At 43.8% G+C, this 19455-nt stretch overlaps 1 protein-coding gene across 1 annotated transcript in view; it reads left to right on the forward strand.

The window, feature by feature from the left end:
* The first annotated feature begins 916 nt into the window (after positions 1-916).
* Positions 917-19455, forward strand: part of rnf145a (ring finger protein 145a) — a 70001-nt gene continuing 51462 nt past the window's right edge. The window contains exons 1-2 of the mRNA XM_078411806.1: positions 917-1453; positions 16945-17053. Coding sequence (XP_078267932.1) covers positions 1249-1453; positions 16945-17053 — 314 coding nt within the window. The 5' untranslated portion in view covers positions 917-1248. The remainder of the gene's footprint in view (positions 1454-16944; positions 17054-19455) is intronic.

The following is a 19455-nucleotide window of genomic DNA, read 5'->3' on the forward strand; positions in this document are numbered from 1 at the left end:
AATGCAGGCGGCGGGGCGGGCCAGACAGTAGTGCAGGCGGCGGGGCCGGGGCAGACAGTAGTGCAGGCGGCGGGGCCGGGGCAGTGTAGACAGTAGTGCAGGCGGCGGGGCCGGGGCAGACAGTAGTGCAGGCGGCGGGGCCGGGGCAGACAGTAGTGCAGGCGGCGGGGCGGGCCAGACAGTAGTGCAGGCGGCGGGACCGGGGCAGACAGTAGTGCAGGCGGCGGGACCGGGGCAGACAGTAGTGCAGGCGGCGGGGCGGGCCAGACAGTAGTGCAGGCGGCGGGGCCGGGGCAGACAGTAGTGCAGACGGCGGGGCCGGGGCAGACAGTAGTGCAGACGGCGGGACCGGGGCAGACAGTAGTGCAGGCGGCGGGGCCGGGGCAGACAGTAGTGCAGGCGGCGGGGCCGGGGCAGACAGTAGTGCAGGCGGCGGGGCGGGCCAGACAGTAGTGCAGGCGGCGGGGCCGGGGCAGACAGTAGTGCAGGCGGCGGGACCGGGGCAGACAGTAGTGCAGGCGGCGGGGCGGGCCAGACAGTAGTGCAGGCGGCGGGACCGGGGCAGACAGTAGTGCAGGCGGCGGGACCGGGGCAGACAGTAGTGCAGGCGGCGGGGCGGGCCAGACAGTAGTGCAGGCGGCGGGGCCGGGGCAGACAGTAGTGCAGGCGGCGGGGCCGGGTAGACAGTAGTGCAGGCGGCGGGGCCGGTGTAGTGCAGACGGCGGGGACAGGCCAGGGGCAGTACAATGCAGACGGCGGGGCCGGGTAGACAGTAGTGCAGACGGCGGGGACAGGACAGGGGTAGTACAGTACAGTGCAGACGGCGTGAACGCGCATCAACGCCGTGCGCGCCCCCGCCCCCGCCCCCGCCCCGCTGCTGCCAGTGTTGCGCCTGCGTGCTGCGCCGGGCTGGATAATGGCGGCCGCTTGACGGGTGGGACTTGGTCTCTCTGACTCTGGTGCGTTGTGTCTGTCCAGGGGGCGAGAGAGCAGCAAACGGGGAGGGCAGGCGAGGGGAGTGGAGTGGAGAGCAGAGCCAGGCGTTTGGCGGGGTATCTGGGCGGAAGGTGTGGAGACAGTCAGTATGTTGTTTGCGAGGTGAGGAGCAGGGCGCCGGCCTTTGTTCGGTGTTGAAGTGAGAGGAGCCGAGCGACGGGCTCAGTCCGCCAGCCCCGCCAACACCGCCAGCTCAACCCGCACCCCCAGCACCGCACCGCCAGCACCGCCAGCACCGCCCTCGCCTTGGGCATGGCCGCCTTGGGCACCATCATGGTCGGCGTGAGGGAGAAGCTGGAGGCGGTTCTGAACGTGGCCTTGCGGGTGCCCAGCATCATGGTGCTGGAGATGCTGTACCGGTGGGACGTGAGCTCCTTCTTCCAACAGATCCAGTCCCGCAACCACAACAACCTACTCTTCCAGTACAAGTACCTGGCGCTCAACCTCCACTATGTCGGTAAGTGCACACCCACAGGAGTGTCACCTTCTCTCCCCGCAAGTGTTAACACCCACTCCCTGCATTTTCGCAGACTGCCATGGTCAGGTTTCTAGCGGGGTGTAAGTACCGCTTAACTATTCACGTTTACTGCCTCTACATTGTGACATTTCAATGACCCTGAACTGTAAAGGTATGCGAACGATGCCCATCGTCACCCCGTCCATAAGGTCGTAAGTAATAGGACCAGAATTAAATCTACTCCTCATAGCTGACCTGCCTCTCCCTCCTAACTCCATTCTTCCCAGATTCACCGATTCCACAGATTCACCACCCTCTGACAGATTCACCATCCATTCATCTTTGTCCCGAGATATTCTTGATAGAGGTTGCCTAAATATGGGTTTACCTTGTGTTCCTCCATTCACAGTGAACTCTGGTCTGACACTTCAGATGATAAAATAAAAACACCCAAGGTTTGTCTTTATTGATTCCTTTTCCCCAGTGCCATCCAAGGATTGTAAATTGAGCGTTCTCACATATTATTTTGAAAATTAATAGGAAATTGTTTCGTATTTCGTATTTATAAAATGCTGTTTTAAGCTTCAAAGACTTGTGTAACTGTAGATTTTCATGTTTTCTGACTTGTACCTGGGAACAAGATTTTAAGGTGTGCTAGAAATGCATCGTGTTGATAGTTTTGTAGAAAAACAAAAGGGACAACCTAATGTGTTGAACTGGGAATGAAATATCCTTGTTAGATGTCTAAATTGAATAATCTGTTAACTACTTCAACCGGACAAGTCAAGAAACCCCAGATTTAGGCTTTTCTATGATAAGCAATTTTCAATCGCTTGCACGTAGAATCTTAAATCAAAATTGAAAATGAACCACTCTCAGCGGAAATATGAATGAGCAGATACCAACACGAGTTAAGATGAGCAAAGTGATAAAATGAGTGGTTTTGGAGAATAAACAAAGTTTTATAAAAGAGATAGTCCAAAAATAAATTTGTGTTGTGAAAAAGAGTGAGCATGGGCATGTGTCTTGTGGCAGTGTTTTGGTCTGAAATAAGGAAAATTCCTTTTCTCACCCCATCCCGCACACATTGCTTTAACCTACTGTGTTCCTGCAGCTGATATTGCTCCGGATTCAGCATCTGAAATCTAACGTGGTGTTTCAGTTGAATGAAAGTTTGATACAACTGATGAGTGAGATTTTTGTAACTGCACAACAGGAGTTAAGTATTAAAAGAATATAGTATTCTCCATGAAGAAAGTTGAGGCCTTTGGTAAGGCAAAGCCTGATTTGAGTCAAGGATGTGCACTGTAAATTAGAGAATTGATTTGCAAGAAGCCAAACTATGCAAGTCAGCTGAGTGTGCTGGGTTTTGGGTTTAATGGAAATCGAGTTACGTTGCCTAGAGGGAAAGCCGTTCCAAGTTTCCACTCCTGAGCACTAATTTCGGCTTTGTGCAGTAGTGTTGCATGATTGGGTACTGTGGTGAAATTTGTTTCTGAAGAGCCTATTGAGCAAGGGATTAATGGGTTCCTTGTGCCTTTGGAATCTTAATTCCAGCAGTGGTCAAGGGTTTTGGGTGAGAAAAGTGGTCAAAAAGAGGGTGAACATCCTTTATCTTCTGGTTCAATTTTTGCTACTTTGCTCCACTTTATGTGGAGTTTAGCGTGATCATCAAATGAGAGTAAAGTAGGAGATAAAAGAATAGTGTAAAAGCTTCCATTACTAATGACAAAAGGAATAGATTAGCAAAAGTGAGCATTGGTTGCTTAAAAGTAGAGAGTGAGGAATATTATAATGGGGAACAACAAAGTGGCAGAGGTAGTGGTTTATTGACTTATGAGCCAGAGGCTTTGTATGTAATTGCTTCTACAATAAAAGTATGTTCTGAAAATAATGCTAACCAAATATTTAATGAGAATTAGGATTTCATGTATATTACAGTATTGGATAAGTTGGTAAATTAAAAAAATTGACAAATCATATGGCCCCGATGGTCTTAGGATTTTTAAACAAAGCATCTACCTACCTCTAGTCGGTATATTGATTTCATAGATAACATGGGTAAATGAATTGGACATTAATAGAAGGGGAACATTTTTGCACCAGAACAAGGCAAATGTTGACAATGTGTCATGCAATTTGTATTATAACTTGAAGAGCAGATAAAGGGAGAACAAGTGGATGAAATGAATGTGGATTTTCAAAGATCATATAAGATGTAATTAAAGAAAATTGGTGTGTATGATTGGGAGGGTAATATATCTGGGAATGGTTGGTTCATGGGCAGAAAGGGCGGCACAGTGGTGCAGCTGGTAGATCTGCTGTCTAACCTGGGTCAATCCTGACCGTGGTGAGGAGGAGGAGGAGGAGGAGGAGGGGGGGACTGTTTGTGTGGAGTTTGCACATTCTTCCGGTGACCACGTGGACTTCCTCCATGTTTTCTAATTGCCTCCCACATCCCAAAGATGTGTGGGTTTGCAGATTAATCAGACTCTGCAAATGGGCCCTAGTGTGTAGCGAGTCGATCAGAAAGTCATATAACATAGAATTTGTGTGAAAGTGTGATCGATAATCAGCATGGACTCTGTGGGCCGAAGGGCTTGTATCCATGCTGTATCTCTAAACTGAGAGATGAAGCTAACCTAAAACAGCTGAAATAGTTCATTTACGTTTACAGACTGCTGCCTTTGGGGCACCACCATGATCACTTCTTGAGCCTCAGCTATTGTTGGTCTAAATTAATGACCAAGTGGATTAAGTGTAAAGTTTGAATGGCTCTTTCTGATCTGCAGGATGCACTGAGATGACACGGATGCATGTAAAATGGATTTGAACAGGACTGATTAAGTATTATGAGGGGTAATATGAGGATATTCAATTGATTGGAAAATATTTTTCTTGAAGGTGAGAATGAGAAATACCGATACACGCAGAGGTCTGCGTGTCAGTAGATACATCATAAACTCTGCCATTACTGGGTTCGGACAATAGCACGCTGAGGGGTCCATTTATCCAGGTTGCCTCTGCAATGACTGCTTTTTTGCCAGTTGTCCCTGGAGAAGGTGTATCTGCTGTCTAGTTTTGACTTTGCTGTACTGGTGAAAGAGAATGGCTGAATAAATTGTTGGGTTCCATTGTAATTTTTTGTTATTTCATTTGGAAATGTGGAAGATTTCTCCTTGTAAATGGTTAACTTTCGAAATAGAACAGTGCAGCACAGGACCAGGCCCTTTGGCTCACAATGTCTGTGCTGAAAATGATGCCAAGACCAACTCTTTCCTACCTGCACATCACCCATGTCCCTCCATTCCCTGTATATCCATTTGCCCATCCAAATGCCTCTTAAGTGTCACTATTGTATCTACCTACCGTTGTATATTTCTCCATTTCCCATACAATTCCGACCAATGTACAAAGACAGCTTCTGGATGAAAACCATCACGGGTTCTGATCTCCCCACCATCGAAGGTATTTTCCAGGAGTCGTTGCCTCAAAAACCCAGCATCATCAGAGATCCTACACCACCTGGCCACACACTCGTTTTGCCACTGCCATCAGGAAGAAGGTACCGGAGCCTGAAAACTGTAACATTCAGTTTCAGGAACAGCTTCCCTATAGCCATCAGCTTATTAAACATTACAATCTCCAAATAAGCTTTGAACTACATAGACTTGGGACATTAATTTGCGTGCATGATAGGGTGTACACATTGAACTCTTTTCTCATTTATTATATTGTTTTCAGTGCACTATGTTTACAGATTCTGTGTCTGTGTGTGTTTATGAAGCTTGCCCCACACATCTCTTTTGAACAATGCCTTTTTGAAGCAGATTTTTCCATCCTCACAAAAAGGTCTGGCTGTCTATCCTATCTATCCTACTTGTAATTTTATATCCTTCTCTCTGGTCTCCCTACAACTTCTAGTGTTCCAGATTAAACAATCCAAGTCTGTCCAATCTTTCCCTGCAGCTAATATCCCCATATCCAGGCATCATTTTGATAACCTCCTCTGACCCTTGGAAGCTTCCATGTCCTTCCTATAATGGGGTGGCCAGAACTGCTTGCAATAATCCAAAGGTGACACAATGTCTTATAAAGCAGCATTCTGACTTCCTGATTCTTATACTTAATACCTTACCTAATGAAGGTAAGCATACCCTATGACTTCTTTACCACTCTATCTACTTGTATACTTCTATTGCCACTTTCAGGCAGTTGGTGCCAAAATAGAGATGGTCAAGTCCCTAGGAATAAATATCACCAACAATTTGTCCTGCACCAGCCATATCGCAGCTATGGCCAAGAAAGCACACCAATGCCTCTATTTCCTTTGAAAGCTTAGGACGTTTGGCATGTTCCCAACATCCCTCGCCAACTTCAACAGATGCATCGTGGAAAGCATTTTTATGGGAGTGCATCATAACCTGGTTTGGGAACAGCTACATCCAAAAACCGTAAGAAATTGCAGAGAGTTGTGGCTGTAGACCAGGTCATCACGCAAATCAACTTCCATGAACTCCATCTACACTTCATGCTGCCAAGCCAAAGTCACCAGCATAATCAAGGGTCTGTCTCACCTTGGTACTCCCTCTTCTCCCCTCATCCCTGTGGCAAGAGGTACAAAAGTTTGAAAATGCAGACCTCCAGATTCAGGGACATTTTCTTCCCTGCTGAAATCAGGGAACTAAACGGTCCTCTCATCAGATAGAATGCGGTCCTGACCTCTTATCTACCTCATTAGAGGCCCCGCAATTATCTTTTATCGGACTTTATCGTGCACTAGATGGTGTACCCTTTATCCTATATCTGTACACTGGACAGTTTGATCGTAATCATGCATAGTCTTTGATCGGATAGCATGCAAACAAAAGCTCTTCACCATACCTTGCTACACAGACAACTGTTCTATTCAGTGCAGATGCAAAGTACTCCTTTAGTACCTCTCCTACATCCCCTGATTCCAAGCACAAGTTCTCTCCTTTATCTTTGAGTGGTCCAATCTTCTCCCTGGTTACCCTCTTATTTTTAATTTGGGAATAAAAAAACTTTGGGCTTGCCTTTAAGTTGACTCACCAAGCTATTTCGTTGCCCCCTTTTGGCCCTTCTAATCGCCTGCTTGAGTTCTTTCCTCCTTTTGTATTCCTCAAGGGCCCTGAATATTTTGATCCGCTTAATATTAAAAAATTAAAAATGCATGTATTGCAGGTAAATGGTGTATCGACCTATTTCAAAGGAATTTGAGTAATAAAGTGTGGAAGATATATATATAGATGAAAATTAGATAACTGCAGATACTGAAGCACGAGGATGGCTCTTGCTTTAAATGTCCATTAAGCAAACCCATCCGACTGACAAGAAATGTCAGTTTCTTCACTCCAGACGAGAAATGTTCCTGACAAGAATCTGGAAAACATGGACCACGTTGCTTATCTCAGAAGCCACCTCTCAGTGAATGCAAAACATTGATGAAATTCAGCTCTGTCTTCAGAGTGATAAAAGAATGTTTGGAGACTCAGACCTCAAACTTGTACAAAGCTCTTAATCTACTGGGCAGCAATGATTCCCGACACAATCTCTACACATTCAGTCTAGTTACAGTGGGCATATTAAAGTGCACCAAAGGCTGTCTGAAAATTCCTGGGGATTCATTGGCAGGTGTGCAATCTAATGCCAGCTTTATTCCTATCATTGAGGCACTAATTATATTCCGTTATGCAGGACACATCATTTCTGTGCTCAGCACCCGATTCCGAAACCAGACACGCTATTCTGAAATCTGTTGATGTAAAAGAGTTTCAAGTGGATAGAGGAAAGGATTATTTTCTCAGAGCCTGAGAATTTTGCAATGTACTCCATTCATTCCTGAGGGTCCCTGGGCTTTTTGCATGGGCAAGGGAGAAACTCAAGTCCACATGGCAGGTGTGCATGGAACATATAAACAGTTGAAAGAGGCCAATACCTCCAAACTACTTTCTGGAAAAAGTTGTGCACATTGGAATAATTGACAGATAGAAAAAGGGATGAAGTCCTGCGGATTGAATATTTTAGGAAGACCTTGACAAGGTTCCACATGTTAGCCTGGGCTGGAAGGTTAGATCATGTCGTTCGAAGCAGGGAATGAGGATGAAAGGTTGATTCTCTCACTGAGGCCTGTGACTAGTGTTGTGGCTTGGGTCAACGCTGGGCCCGTGATTGTCATCCACAAAATCAATTTGAATGTACAAGGCATAGTTAGAAGTTTGCAGATGACAGTAAAATAGGTGGTATTGGAGAATGAAGAAATATTGTAGGATCTTGATCATCTGAGGAATGGCAAATGGAGTTTAATTCAGTTAGGTGTGAGATGTTGCAGTATGGGTAGGAGTTTCACAGTGAACAATGGCCCTAGGGAGTATGGTAGAACAGAGTACAAGTACAAACTTCCCTGCAAGCGGTGTCACAAATAAGCAAGGTGGTGGGAAAGACTTTCAGCATGAATTGTTCATCAGAAAGGGCATTGAGTATTGAAGTTGAGATATCACGGAGCTGTTGTACAAGATGTGGTGAGGCTGCATTCAGAATATTCTGTTTAGTTTTGGTCACTCTGCTATTGGAAGGATGCCATTATGCTGGAAAGAATGCTAAAAGGATTTGCAAGATGTTGCCAGGATTTGAGGGCCAGAATTATAGGGAGAGGTTGGGCAGGCCTGAATTTTACTCCTTGGAGCTTAGAAGAATGGGGGTGATGTTATGGAGGTTTACAAAATTATGGTGGGCACAAATTGGGTGAATGCATACAGCCATTTTTCCAGGGATGGGGAAACTCAGAACTGGAGGGCATGGGTTTAGGGAGAGAAGGAAAAGCTGTAATAGGGAGTTAAAGGGCAACCTTTTCACATGGGGTGTTACATGTATGGACGTGCAGCTAGGCAAAGTGGTTGAGCCAGGCACATTAAGAACATTTAAAAGACATTTGGATAGATGTGTGGATGGGAAAGATTTCGTGAGATAATGGGATAAATGTAGGCAAATGTGGGTCAGCATGGACAAGTTGTGCCAAAAAGCCTATTTCTGTGGTGTATGATTTTTCAATAGTTAATAGTGCATTATTTGTCACATATGCAACTGCACAGTGAACATTTTGGTGCCATTATTCAAAGTTCAAAGTCCGGTCACCCCGCGTGCTTGATGTACTAGAGCAGTTTCTGCAAGCTGCCTCCTAGATCAGCCATCGTTGTGACCCAGGGTCGCCCACTGAAGGCATTCATTGGTACACCCTCCTACCAGTCCTTGCTCCTCGTGTCCGACTTCTCCAGCTCCCCCCTCCCCTGACATGTCTGAAGAAGGGTCTCGACCTGAAATGTCACCCATTCCTTCTCTTTCGAGATGCTGCTTGACCCGCTGAGTTACTCCAGCATTTTGTGTCTACCTTCTCCAGCTCCCTCCTGGTTCCGAGCCTTTGGGTGGGTTCCCGGTCCCGCCAACTGAAGAGCCTTCAAACGAACTCCAAGCCTTTGGGTGGGTTCCCAGACCCACCAACCGAGTCTTCGGGCAGGTGTCGCGACCGTGGCACCTCGGGGAAGGCCTCCGCCACACTGCACCTTGAGGAAGGCCTTCGCCGCGCGGCACCTCGGGCATGTCTGACCAGATGGTTGTAACATTGCTTCTTAATTCCTTGGTATTGAATTTCATTTGAATATGATGGTGTAAATTGAACTCTTGTGAATAATCTTTCAAGTATTGCGTACAGAAACTATGATTAAATATAACTCCAGTTCATTACACTTTTAATCTTCTCACCATTTATGAGAATTAAAGAATTTGAGGGATCCACAGATAGCAACATGGAAATTGCAGTGCGAATAGCAATCAGACAAAGGAGCAGAATATTTTATGTCCTGAGAGCCGGGCATCTTGTTTTAACTTAGTTTACAATTCATAAAAGTTTGATAATATCATGTCACCATTTCATTTTATTTATCATGGTTTTCTTTGATATTGGAAGTTCAGCGGTGAATTCAAATCGTGAAACTCAAAGTTTGCATTTGCGGTTATATTGTTGTGTAAATTGGAACAGGGATAGGAATTTTTGTACCCTCACCTGAAGTACATAAGTATTGTTCAGGCTTGCCTGTCTCCTCATGGCAGCGGTTCAGTTGTTAACATGCTGGCGTAAGCTACGGAATGTACGCTGGGATTCAAACTGAAATTCCTACCTGCCGCAGCTTTGCATGGACATGCAACCACACGGCAAAAAAACGCAATAAGTTGTCATTTATGCTAAGTAAAACCAAAATAGTGCAAGACAAAATTTGTCGTGCAAAGTTCATAATTGCCTGGTGTTGAAATAGGGTTTTGTCAGTTGGTTTCAGAGGGTGATGGTTGATGGGAGGAAGGCTGAAGGACCAGAGAGGAGAGGGGTGGCTCGCTGGCATACTCTTTCACTGATAAATCGAAAATTGTAAAGGGCCTTTTTGTTACTGCACCTTGTTAATCAGATTCCTCTGTTCCTTGATCAGAAACAGTGAGGTAGACCTTATGAATGCAATTTTATTAGGGTTCTGCATTGGCATTTTAAATCAATTGCTAGTTTTGTGCGAGGTCATGATGAGAGAGAATCTGCCATAAATATTTATAAATCCATGAAGTACAAAAAATGCTGAAGAAATAATGTTTTTTATTCTTTTAGGTATGTCTTGTTTACAATGGGGTTTACTGTGCAAAAATCATTTCAGTGCAGAAAATGAATTGGCTCGGATACCTCGCTACCCTTTCTTGATCTCTCTGCCCCCATTGCAGGGGACAGACTATGGACTAAGTTTGCAATGAGTTCTACGACTAACCACCTGTGACTCCCACAGTTAGTTGACCACATCTTCTTCCATCCTGCCTCTTGTTAGGTTGCCATCTCTTACTATCATTTTTTCCATCTCCACTGCATTTGTTCCCAAAATGAGGCTTTCCATTCTAGGACATCCGAGGTGTATTCTTTCTATGATAAACTTTTACCCACCTACTTTTGTGGGTGATACCCTCACCTGTGTCTCCTCTGTGTCCTGGAGTTCGGCACTTGCTCCCCTCTGACCCCCCCCCCCCCAATGAAACAATGATAGAAATGCCATAGTCCTTGCCTTTCGGCTCTCTAGCCCTCCACATCTAACACATATTCCTCAACAGTTCTACCACCTTCATGATTCTTGTCATATTTTACCGTCCCCATCCCTTTCTGTAGATATGCCTCCCACCGCATTTGCTTTCTTCACTCGCCCCTCCCCTGGTACTTTCCCCAGCAACTGCAGGAGATATAACATTGTCACTGCACCACCTATCTCGCTTCCATCCAGGAACAATAGCACCCCTTTCAGGGGAGACAAAGGTTAGGTGCATCTCTTCAAATCTCACCCATGCATTCGGTGCTCCCAATGAGGCCTCTTTTACATCGGCGATATCAAACGTCGACTAGGCGACAATTTCGCCAAACACTTGCACTCTGTTCGCCAAGACCTGTTGATTCTCCAGGGTGCCAACCATTTCAGCCCCCTTCCAATTTCCATAGCAACCTTTCTGTCCTTGGTAGACTCCATTGCTAGAATAAGAGCTCATGCAGATTTTATTTCCGTTGAATCTATTATGTACCTCCATATATGGGCATCATTTCTTCATTGCTGTTCCGCAGTCTGTAATTTATCATGTATATCTTGCACATGCAAATTGAATAATGACTGACACAGACCTGCCACCCCTTCTGAATTTGGCGGAAAGTTTCTGCTTTCTTATTTCATTTCTGCCATTCCGATTTCGCCTCACATTTTTCCGCTTGCCTCGCCTCGCCGCTGGCCCGGTCTCACCTCGCTGCTGGCCCAGCCTCGCCTCGCCACTGTTCTCACCTCGCCGCTGGCCCGGCCTCGCCTCGCCGCTGGCCCGGCCTCGCCTCGCCGCTGGCCCGGCCTCGCCGCTAGCCTCGCCCAGCCTCGCCTCGCCACTAGCCATGATAAAGTACTTAGAAACACAATAAATTCAGACTCTAATTTTTTTTTTAAATCACCAAAATCAACTTTATTACAACAAACTATATTCCTATGAAAGATGGATAACTACATGCCAAAATCTATTTTTTAAAACGGACACTTCAAACGATTACAAAATATGCCTAAAAATGTCACTGGCTTTCACAAAAGTTTCACGAACTTTGCTGTCGGTTTGTTCATGTGTCCACCCACCTTTGACAGCATCGCGGTCTCCACCCCCATTCCACACCTGGCTGTTGCAGCTGCACTTCTGCCAGCTGGTCAAAACGGGGTTTGACAGTTCCTGTCGGACCTTGTCTTCTCCTGATCCCTGTACCTGTCTCCGGTTGACGTTGGTAGTCAACAATGAAATTCATCCGTCCTCAGTACCGGCGACAACCTAGCAAACCTGGGGACAGCGTGCGACAGTGCCCGCGATAAGCTACGATACCTGGCGACAAGCCAGCTGTCGCCGAGAAATTTCTAGCAGGTAAACTTTTCCACGATGCGCCGAGATCCACTACGATTTATTGGAGTCTCCTCACGATCATGCCCGCGACACCCCGGCAAACGTTCGGGGACAGCCTAGTCGCCAGCAGTCGCTTTAAAATCGCCTAACTGGGACAGGCCCATAAGTCTGTGTAAGAAGGAACTGCAGATGCTGATTTAAACAGATCTCCTTCAACACCATAAGGAATGGGTGACGTCTCGACCCGTAAGGTCTCTCCAGAGATGTTTTTTGTCCTGCTGATTTACTCCATCTTTTTGGGTCTCTCTTTAGTGTATTCAGTAACTTGGTTGGTTAATTTAAAAGAAATAAAACTTGGTACTGTCATTAAAAAATAGGTCATAATTGTCAATGATTGTTGTACCCCTTAAATGGTGTTTGTTAGAAGTATGAAATTGATTTGCAGGGATTCCCCTTTGTCTTGAGTGCTGGAGGCACATCCCATCTCTTGTGGTCTGAGTGATTACCGAGTGTGAAAAGATACTGGGTCCTAAAAGTTGAAACTAATTGGTGTAATTTGATCTTGAATAATTAATGCTGCTAATTCCTTAAATTATACTTCATGCAACGTCCATGTGTTGTATTCCAAGAAAGTATTTGTAGAAAACTTTGTTACATGCTGCATTTGGTGGAATCAAGATTAAATTACTTAAGCAATGTGTTGTTATTGAAATTACTGAGAGGATTGCATGTTTTGGAAACGACATGATTTCAGGATGTGGTCAAGCAAGTCAGTTCTCAATTATGTGTTTTTAAAGTTGTTTAGGTGCCCTTTGGAGTCGACATGTAAAAGGCGCTTTTTAGATGCAGCAGCAGAACTCAAATTTTCTGAGCTTGTAAGTACATTTGCTCCTCTCACCCAGGGAGATTCTGTTGACAAAATGATAAAAGCTTTTAACAGTAACCTAGCAACGACACTTGATAAAGTTGCACCTCTCAAGATTAAAAGAAAGTTGGGAAAGACAGGGCTATAAGTACATCTTGGCATCTATAAATAAACCATTGCTACATAATAATGCTGTAAGATCTGCAAGGAGGAACCATTTTTTGCAAATTATCGCAGAAAGTGGTGGAAATAGTAAGATTTTGTTCTCCACCATTGACAGATTACTAAACTCTGCTTCAATCCCTGATTTTTTAAAGCCAGACTTCTGCTGAAAAATGTGAGTTGTTTGCCGATTATTTTAAAGATACGGTTCAGACTATCAGAGATGGTATCACTTTAGATTCTACTGTCCTCTGCTGCACAGGCAAAAATGAGCAGTTTCATAAATATTTCTACCTCAGAACTTTGTAAAATTGTGGCTGAGAGCAAATTCATGACCTGTCATTTCGACGCGGGGTACAAAGTTTTTAAAGAATATATTTAACAGTTTATCCAATTTGTTCTTAGAATTATAAACATCTCCCTTGAGACTGGAATTTTCCCAGATGCTTATAATACTGCTGTCGTAAAGCCTCTTAAAGAAACCAAAATTAGACAGTGGGCTACTGAGTAATTACAGACCCATATCAAATCTACCCTTTATCAGCAAGATACTGGAGAAAGTGGTATTCAACCAAATGCAACACTCTCTGAATCAAAATGACATGTTGGACATTTCAATCTGGTTTCAGAGCAAATTACAGCTGAGACTGCCCTGATAAAAATGGTCAGTGACCTTAGAGTTGGCACTGATGAGGACAAAGTCTCAGTGCTGATCCTTTTAGACCTCACAGCAGCTTTCGACACCATAGATCACAGTATTCTTATAGATCGCCGAGAAAACTGGGTTGGTTCCAATCTGTATGTGGAAGGAAGTACTTTGTTAGCCTTGGGGACTATTTTTTTTCTCATATTTCAGATACAGCGCGGAAACAGGCCTTTTCGGCCCACCAAGTCCGCACCGCCCAACGATCCCCGCACACTAACACTATCCTACACACACTAGGGACAATTTTTACATTTACCCAGTCAATTACCCTACATACCTGTACGTCTTTGGAGTGTGAGAGGAAACAGAAGATCTCGGAGAAAACCCACGCAGGTCACAGGGAGAACGTACAAACTCCTTACAGTACAGCACCCGTAGTCAGGATCGAATCTGAGTCTCCGGCGCTGCATTCGCTGTAAAGCAGCAACTCTACCGCTGCGCTACCGTGCCGCCACGCTATGTGTCACAGCTGCATGATAAACCCTTTGGTGTAGCACAAGGTATCTGCCTTGGCCCGTTACTCTTTTCCTTGTATATGCTGCCGCTAGGAGGAGTTATCAGACAGCATCATGTAAATTTTCTAAGTTATGCCGATGGCACTCAGTTATACCTCTCTGTCGAAATCACTGATGCAAATGCCTTAAGTTCTTTGACCTCCTGCCTATTTTCTATTAAAAAAGGATGAAAGCTAACTTTCTTAAACTCAACAATGACAAGACAGAAATGTTATTACTTGGATCAAAACCCAAGAGAGAGATGTTACTCGGTAAATTGGGAAATTTGACTGCCTATGTCAAACAAGAAGTCACAAGCCTGGGGGTAAAAATTGACAATGATCTTAATTTTAAATCTCGCATAAGGTAACAAAGTGTGCTTTCTATCACCTAAGAAATAATGCTAAAGTACGGTTTTTCTTAACTCAACATGACTGTAAAAAACTCATACATGCTTTCATATCAAGCAGACTTGATTACTGTAATGCCTTCAAATTCCACAACAAGTTACAGCTCATTCAAAATACCGCTTTTAACAACTACCAAGAAAAGGGAACATATCACCCCAGTATTATACTCCCTTCATTGGCTCCCTGTGAGATCAAGGATAGATTATAATGTCCTCCTCTTTGTCTATAAAGCCCTAAATGGCTTAGGAGCAGCATATTTTACAGAGTTTCTCTTTCCCTATGCCCCGACTCGAACGATCAGGTCTTCTGTTAGCCTCTCAATGCCGCAGCAATGAGAAAATTGGTGAAGCAGCCTTTTTCAATTATGCCCCCAAGCTGTGGAATACCCTACCCAGGGCCATGAAAGACACCCACTCAGTTCTGGATTACCCTACCCAGGGCTATGAGAGATGCCCACTCAGTTGTGGAATAACCTACTCAGGGCTATGGGAGACGCCCACTCAGTTGACAGTTTTAAATGGCAGCTAAAAACATCTTTTCAATCAAGCTGTTAACTGATTTTACTACTTCTGAGGACATTGGAAAAATTACCTTTATTCTCTTGAAGAGAATCTCAGCATACTCTTCAGCAGCTTGTGTGCTCATAAAGTATATGGGACTCTGTATTTGACCTCAGTGTTTTGTTTTTTGGTCTTTTTACACTCTCAATTTTTTATTTTATATAGAAACATAGAAAATAGGTGCAGGAGTAGGCCATTCGGCCCTTCGAGCCTGCACCGCCATTCAATATGATCATATTTTTATATAAATCTTTATGTTATTAACTGTCTGTGTTCTTACTGTTTTAAATTGTATTTTTGTTTCGACCTGTGTTTTTGTGAAAAGCACTTTGGGTTGCATTTAATTGTATGAAAAGTGCTACACAAGAAGTTTATTATTATTAGTATTATAAGTGCAGAGTTCTTAACCCGGCCATGAAGGCTCTTTGTCCTGGCAGTGTTGCAGAGTCGGGCTGGCCAAGCATAGCTCCTGGTGTACTCAACTGCTGGTCCACCGCTCCATGCAATTACAGGTCGTGTGGTCCACATGCTCGGCCTCTTGGAGCGGCGCCAAAACTACCTACACGCACCTCTCTGGGCCTGAGGGTGGAAGGGCAGCTTCCCTCCTGCACGGCGGGCACGATTCTAAGAGGAAATGGGAGATAATTTGATACTATCAATATTGTTGCTTCAGCCAAACTCCCTTGAGCTTCAGGGCTTTTTGCCAATTTAAACAAATCCTGTGGAAACAAGGAACTGCAGATGCTGCTTTTTACAAAATGACACAAAGTGCTGGAGTAACTCAGTGGGCCAGGCAGCATCTCTGGAGAACACGGATAGGTGACGTTTCGGGCCATGACCCAATAGGACCTAACAATGTTCTCCAGAGATGCTGCCTGACCTGCTGAGTTATTCCAGAACTTTGTGTCCTTAGGCATATCCTGTCCTGGTTTCAAGCACTTGATTTGTTTGAATGTTTTGGGGTTTTTTGAACACAGAAATCTTTTAAAGAGCCTAACTCTCACAAGTGGAAACATTTCAACATCTACCTTGTCATATCTCCATTGGATCATCTGTTTCAGTCAGGTTACACATCGTTCTTAAATGCCAAAGAGTAAAGCTTTAACTATTGGCTGTTCAGAATAGGAAATGCTTTCATCACAGGAATTAGCCTGGTGAATCGCCTTCAAATAGTAGCGTTTACTTTCTTCAAGAAAATTAAATAAAAGAGTGGCCTCAATTATACTTTGTCATATGTACATAGGTCCAATGAAATCTGTTTTTTGCAAACAAAATTTAAAGTACGCAAAGAGTTGCCATGTATCTGGTGCAATGGATGAAGTTATAGAAATACTCCGGGTTCCGATGGAATATGTTTTCAGTGGCCACTCCCTGCTGGGTACCCCCTTGTACTCGACGGCCCGACCACTGCCACGGCCTGTCCTCCGACCAACCACCTCTCTTCCTCAGACGGTTCGGCAGCAAACCCTGTGCAACAAAACATATTTTAAAACTTCAACCCTCTTGCAATAAAGGCTAATATATAGTTTAAGAAAATAACTGCAGATGCTGGTACAAGTCAAAGTTATTTATTTCACAAAATGCTGGAGTAACTCAGCAGGTCAGGCAGCATCTCAGGAGAAAATATGTAGTTTGTTGGATTAACTATTTGCTGCATCCGCCTGCTAACATGTTGTGATTTCTGCACAAAAACACCAGGTTTGTGTGTACTCCATTCATTTGCAGTGTCTCTTCATTCAAATAATGGTTTTAATTCCTCTTGCCAAAATGCATGTCCTCACTGTTTCCCCACACAGCTGCTATTGATGTAATTAAACGGATTTCTTTTTTGTCTTTCAGGTTATATAATAAGTCTCGTTCTTCTAACCTTGCCTCGGCAGCACTTGGTCCAGCTATATCTGTATGTTTTGACTGCACTACTTTTGTATGCTGGGCATCAAATTTCCAGGTAAGTCTCATTGAGAAATTCAGTACTTAGATAAAATTTTAATAAGAACGATTAGGAATTTGATATCTGTGTGTCATTTCTAATATCTGATTTAAATTAAAACAGTTTCTCAGTTCCTGTTCTGTTCAGTGCAAATGAAGTATTGTTTTAAAGTATCAACACAAAAAGCTGTGGCTTGAGTTAGTTTAGTTTAATTTCTTGTCTTGTGTATGTATAGTAAATGCTTGCAATACTGCTTGGTTTTCCTGAACATGTTAAGCAGATGAATTGTCATTGTAGCTTTGTGTGATTTGACTAAGTGCTTTATAGCCAACTAGACAAAGTGGACCCGTTGGGCCCAAACCTCTCCTTCATTGGTGCAGCACCCTGTCCTCTCCCCCCCCCCCCCCCCCTCCCTTCTCCCCCCTTCCCCCCCTCCCTCCGCCCCTTCCCCTCCCCTCCTTTTAAACATTAAAATGTTAATAACTTAAAAAATATAACACCAATTTCAATAAAACTACTTGGATTATCACTAAAGTGACAATGGTGAGTAAGGTGGGCCTAAAATTGTTGCGCTATCGTGTACCGTTTTGGCTGAAGTTCAGTCACAAACAAGATAACAAACGAGAGTTTTAGTATATAGATGAAGTAGTAGTTTGAAATGCAGTCTCGATAAATTAGAGCTGTAATTTTTTTCCCCCCCAGCCCATGAAAAAAAAAACGGGACCTCCGATTAATTCTTATCTGAATGTTTGCAACTTTCTGTAGCACAAGCTACCTGCTGGAGTTTTGGTCCAAACTTGTGTGCTTAAATTGAAAGGGTTTAAGGCTATGATTTGGCGACACGAATGCTTTAATTTACAGCCTCTTTATTTTTGGGGTCGCATGGGCTGTGGAAATAGCGTCAATCAAAGCTACTAATATTGTTTGTACCTTGCTTGGTAACTATTTCAATTTTTCATTAAATGGTAGAAAATACATGATTTATTCATGAGATATATTCATTAAGTTGATGACTGAATTATCAAATGTGTTTATATGACAATGTAATGTGATAATAGTAGCGATTTGGTGATGGCATTGCACTGCATAAATAATCGGTTCATAAATTGTCATTTGTTTTGTCCAAATCAAAACAAGGAAGTATGGTTGTATACTTGAGCTATTACTTGAGCTGGTTGTATACTTAGATAGCAGTGATGAGCTGCTCTCTGTATTTTATAACCCTTCCCCCCCCCCCCCCACCCTTCATCCATAGTAATATTTGTACGTTGGCGCAATGTACATGAAATAACCAAACTTCTGCATTGCTTTTTAATGTGATGGCATCCTGTGCTCTTTACTGATGACTTATTTTTTTAATCAATCTACAAACTTTTAAAGGGCTTATTGTAAAATATTGTAATTGATGTGGCAAATTGCAGTTTCAGTATCTGAAGCATCTGCAGAATGTATTGCTATCATAAGTTCTTGAATTATTCATTTATTGAAGTTTGTTGCAGTATTTTGGTTTCAAAATAATGTGTTCAATTTGGAGTTTTTGAGAAATGTAAATTTAAAACTAGTATTCGGAGTGGTAAGACTATTGTAGTCATGAAATGATGCGAAACATTATATGTACTCAAAATAGAGTGAAATACTGCCATAAAGTTCATTTTGAATATGCTGCTTAGATTGTGAACATTTTAATATTAGTAATCTAAGGCGACACGGTGGCGCAGCGGTAGAGTTGCTGCCTTACAGCGAATGCAGCGCCGGAGACTCGGGTTCGATCCTGACTACGGGTGCCGTCTGTACGGAGTTTGTACGTTCTCCCCGTGACCTGCATGGGTTTTCTCCGAGATCTTTGGTTTCCTCCCACACTCCAAAGACGTACAGGTACGTAGGTTAATTGGCTTGGTAAATGTAAAAATTGTCCGTAGTGGGTATAGGATATTAATGTGCGGGGATCGCTGGGCGGCGCAGACCCAGTGGGCCGAAGGGCCTGTTTCTGCGCTGTATCTCTAAAATCTAAAAAAAAAAAAAAATCTAATCTGTACACCTGCCTGTAATGTGTGTATTAATGGTCTAATGAGTTGCTCTTGGAGAGAATTGAGTCATGGATGTTATCCATGCTTGTCTTTGTTTTTGGGACCTGATGATAGACCCAAAAAGCTGGAGTAACTCATCGGGTTAGCGAGCATCTCTGGAGAAAAAAAAATAGGTGACATTTTGGGTCAAGACTAAGAGTCAAGGGAAAGGGAAACAAGAATGATAGGTGGTGATATAGAGACATTTTTAAACCATCATTTCACTTAGACCATCTTTGACATCTCCCTACTGTTTCTTGATCTCACCCTCTCCATCACAGATATCGTCTGATATCTATGATAAACCTACTGACTCCCAGAGCGATCTAGTCTACACTTCCTCCCCTCCTGCCT

This window comes from Rhinoraja longicauda, chromosome 14, assembly GCF_053455715.1.
Source record: "Rhinoraja longicauda isolate Sanriku21f chromosome 14, sRhiLon1.1, whole genome shotgun sequence".
NCBI lineage: Eukaryota > Metazoa > Chordata > Chondrichthyes > Rajiformes > Arhynchobatidae > Rhinoraja > Rhinoraja longicauda.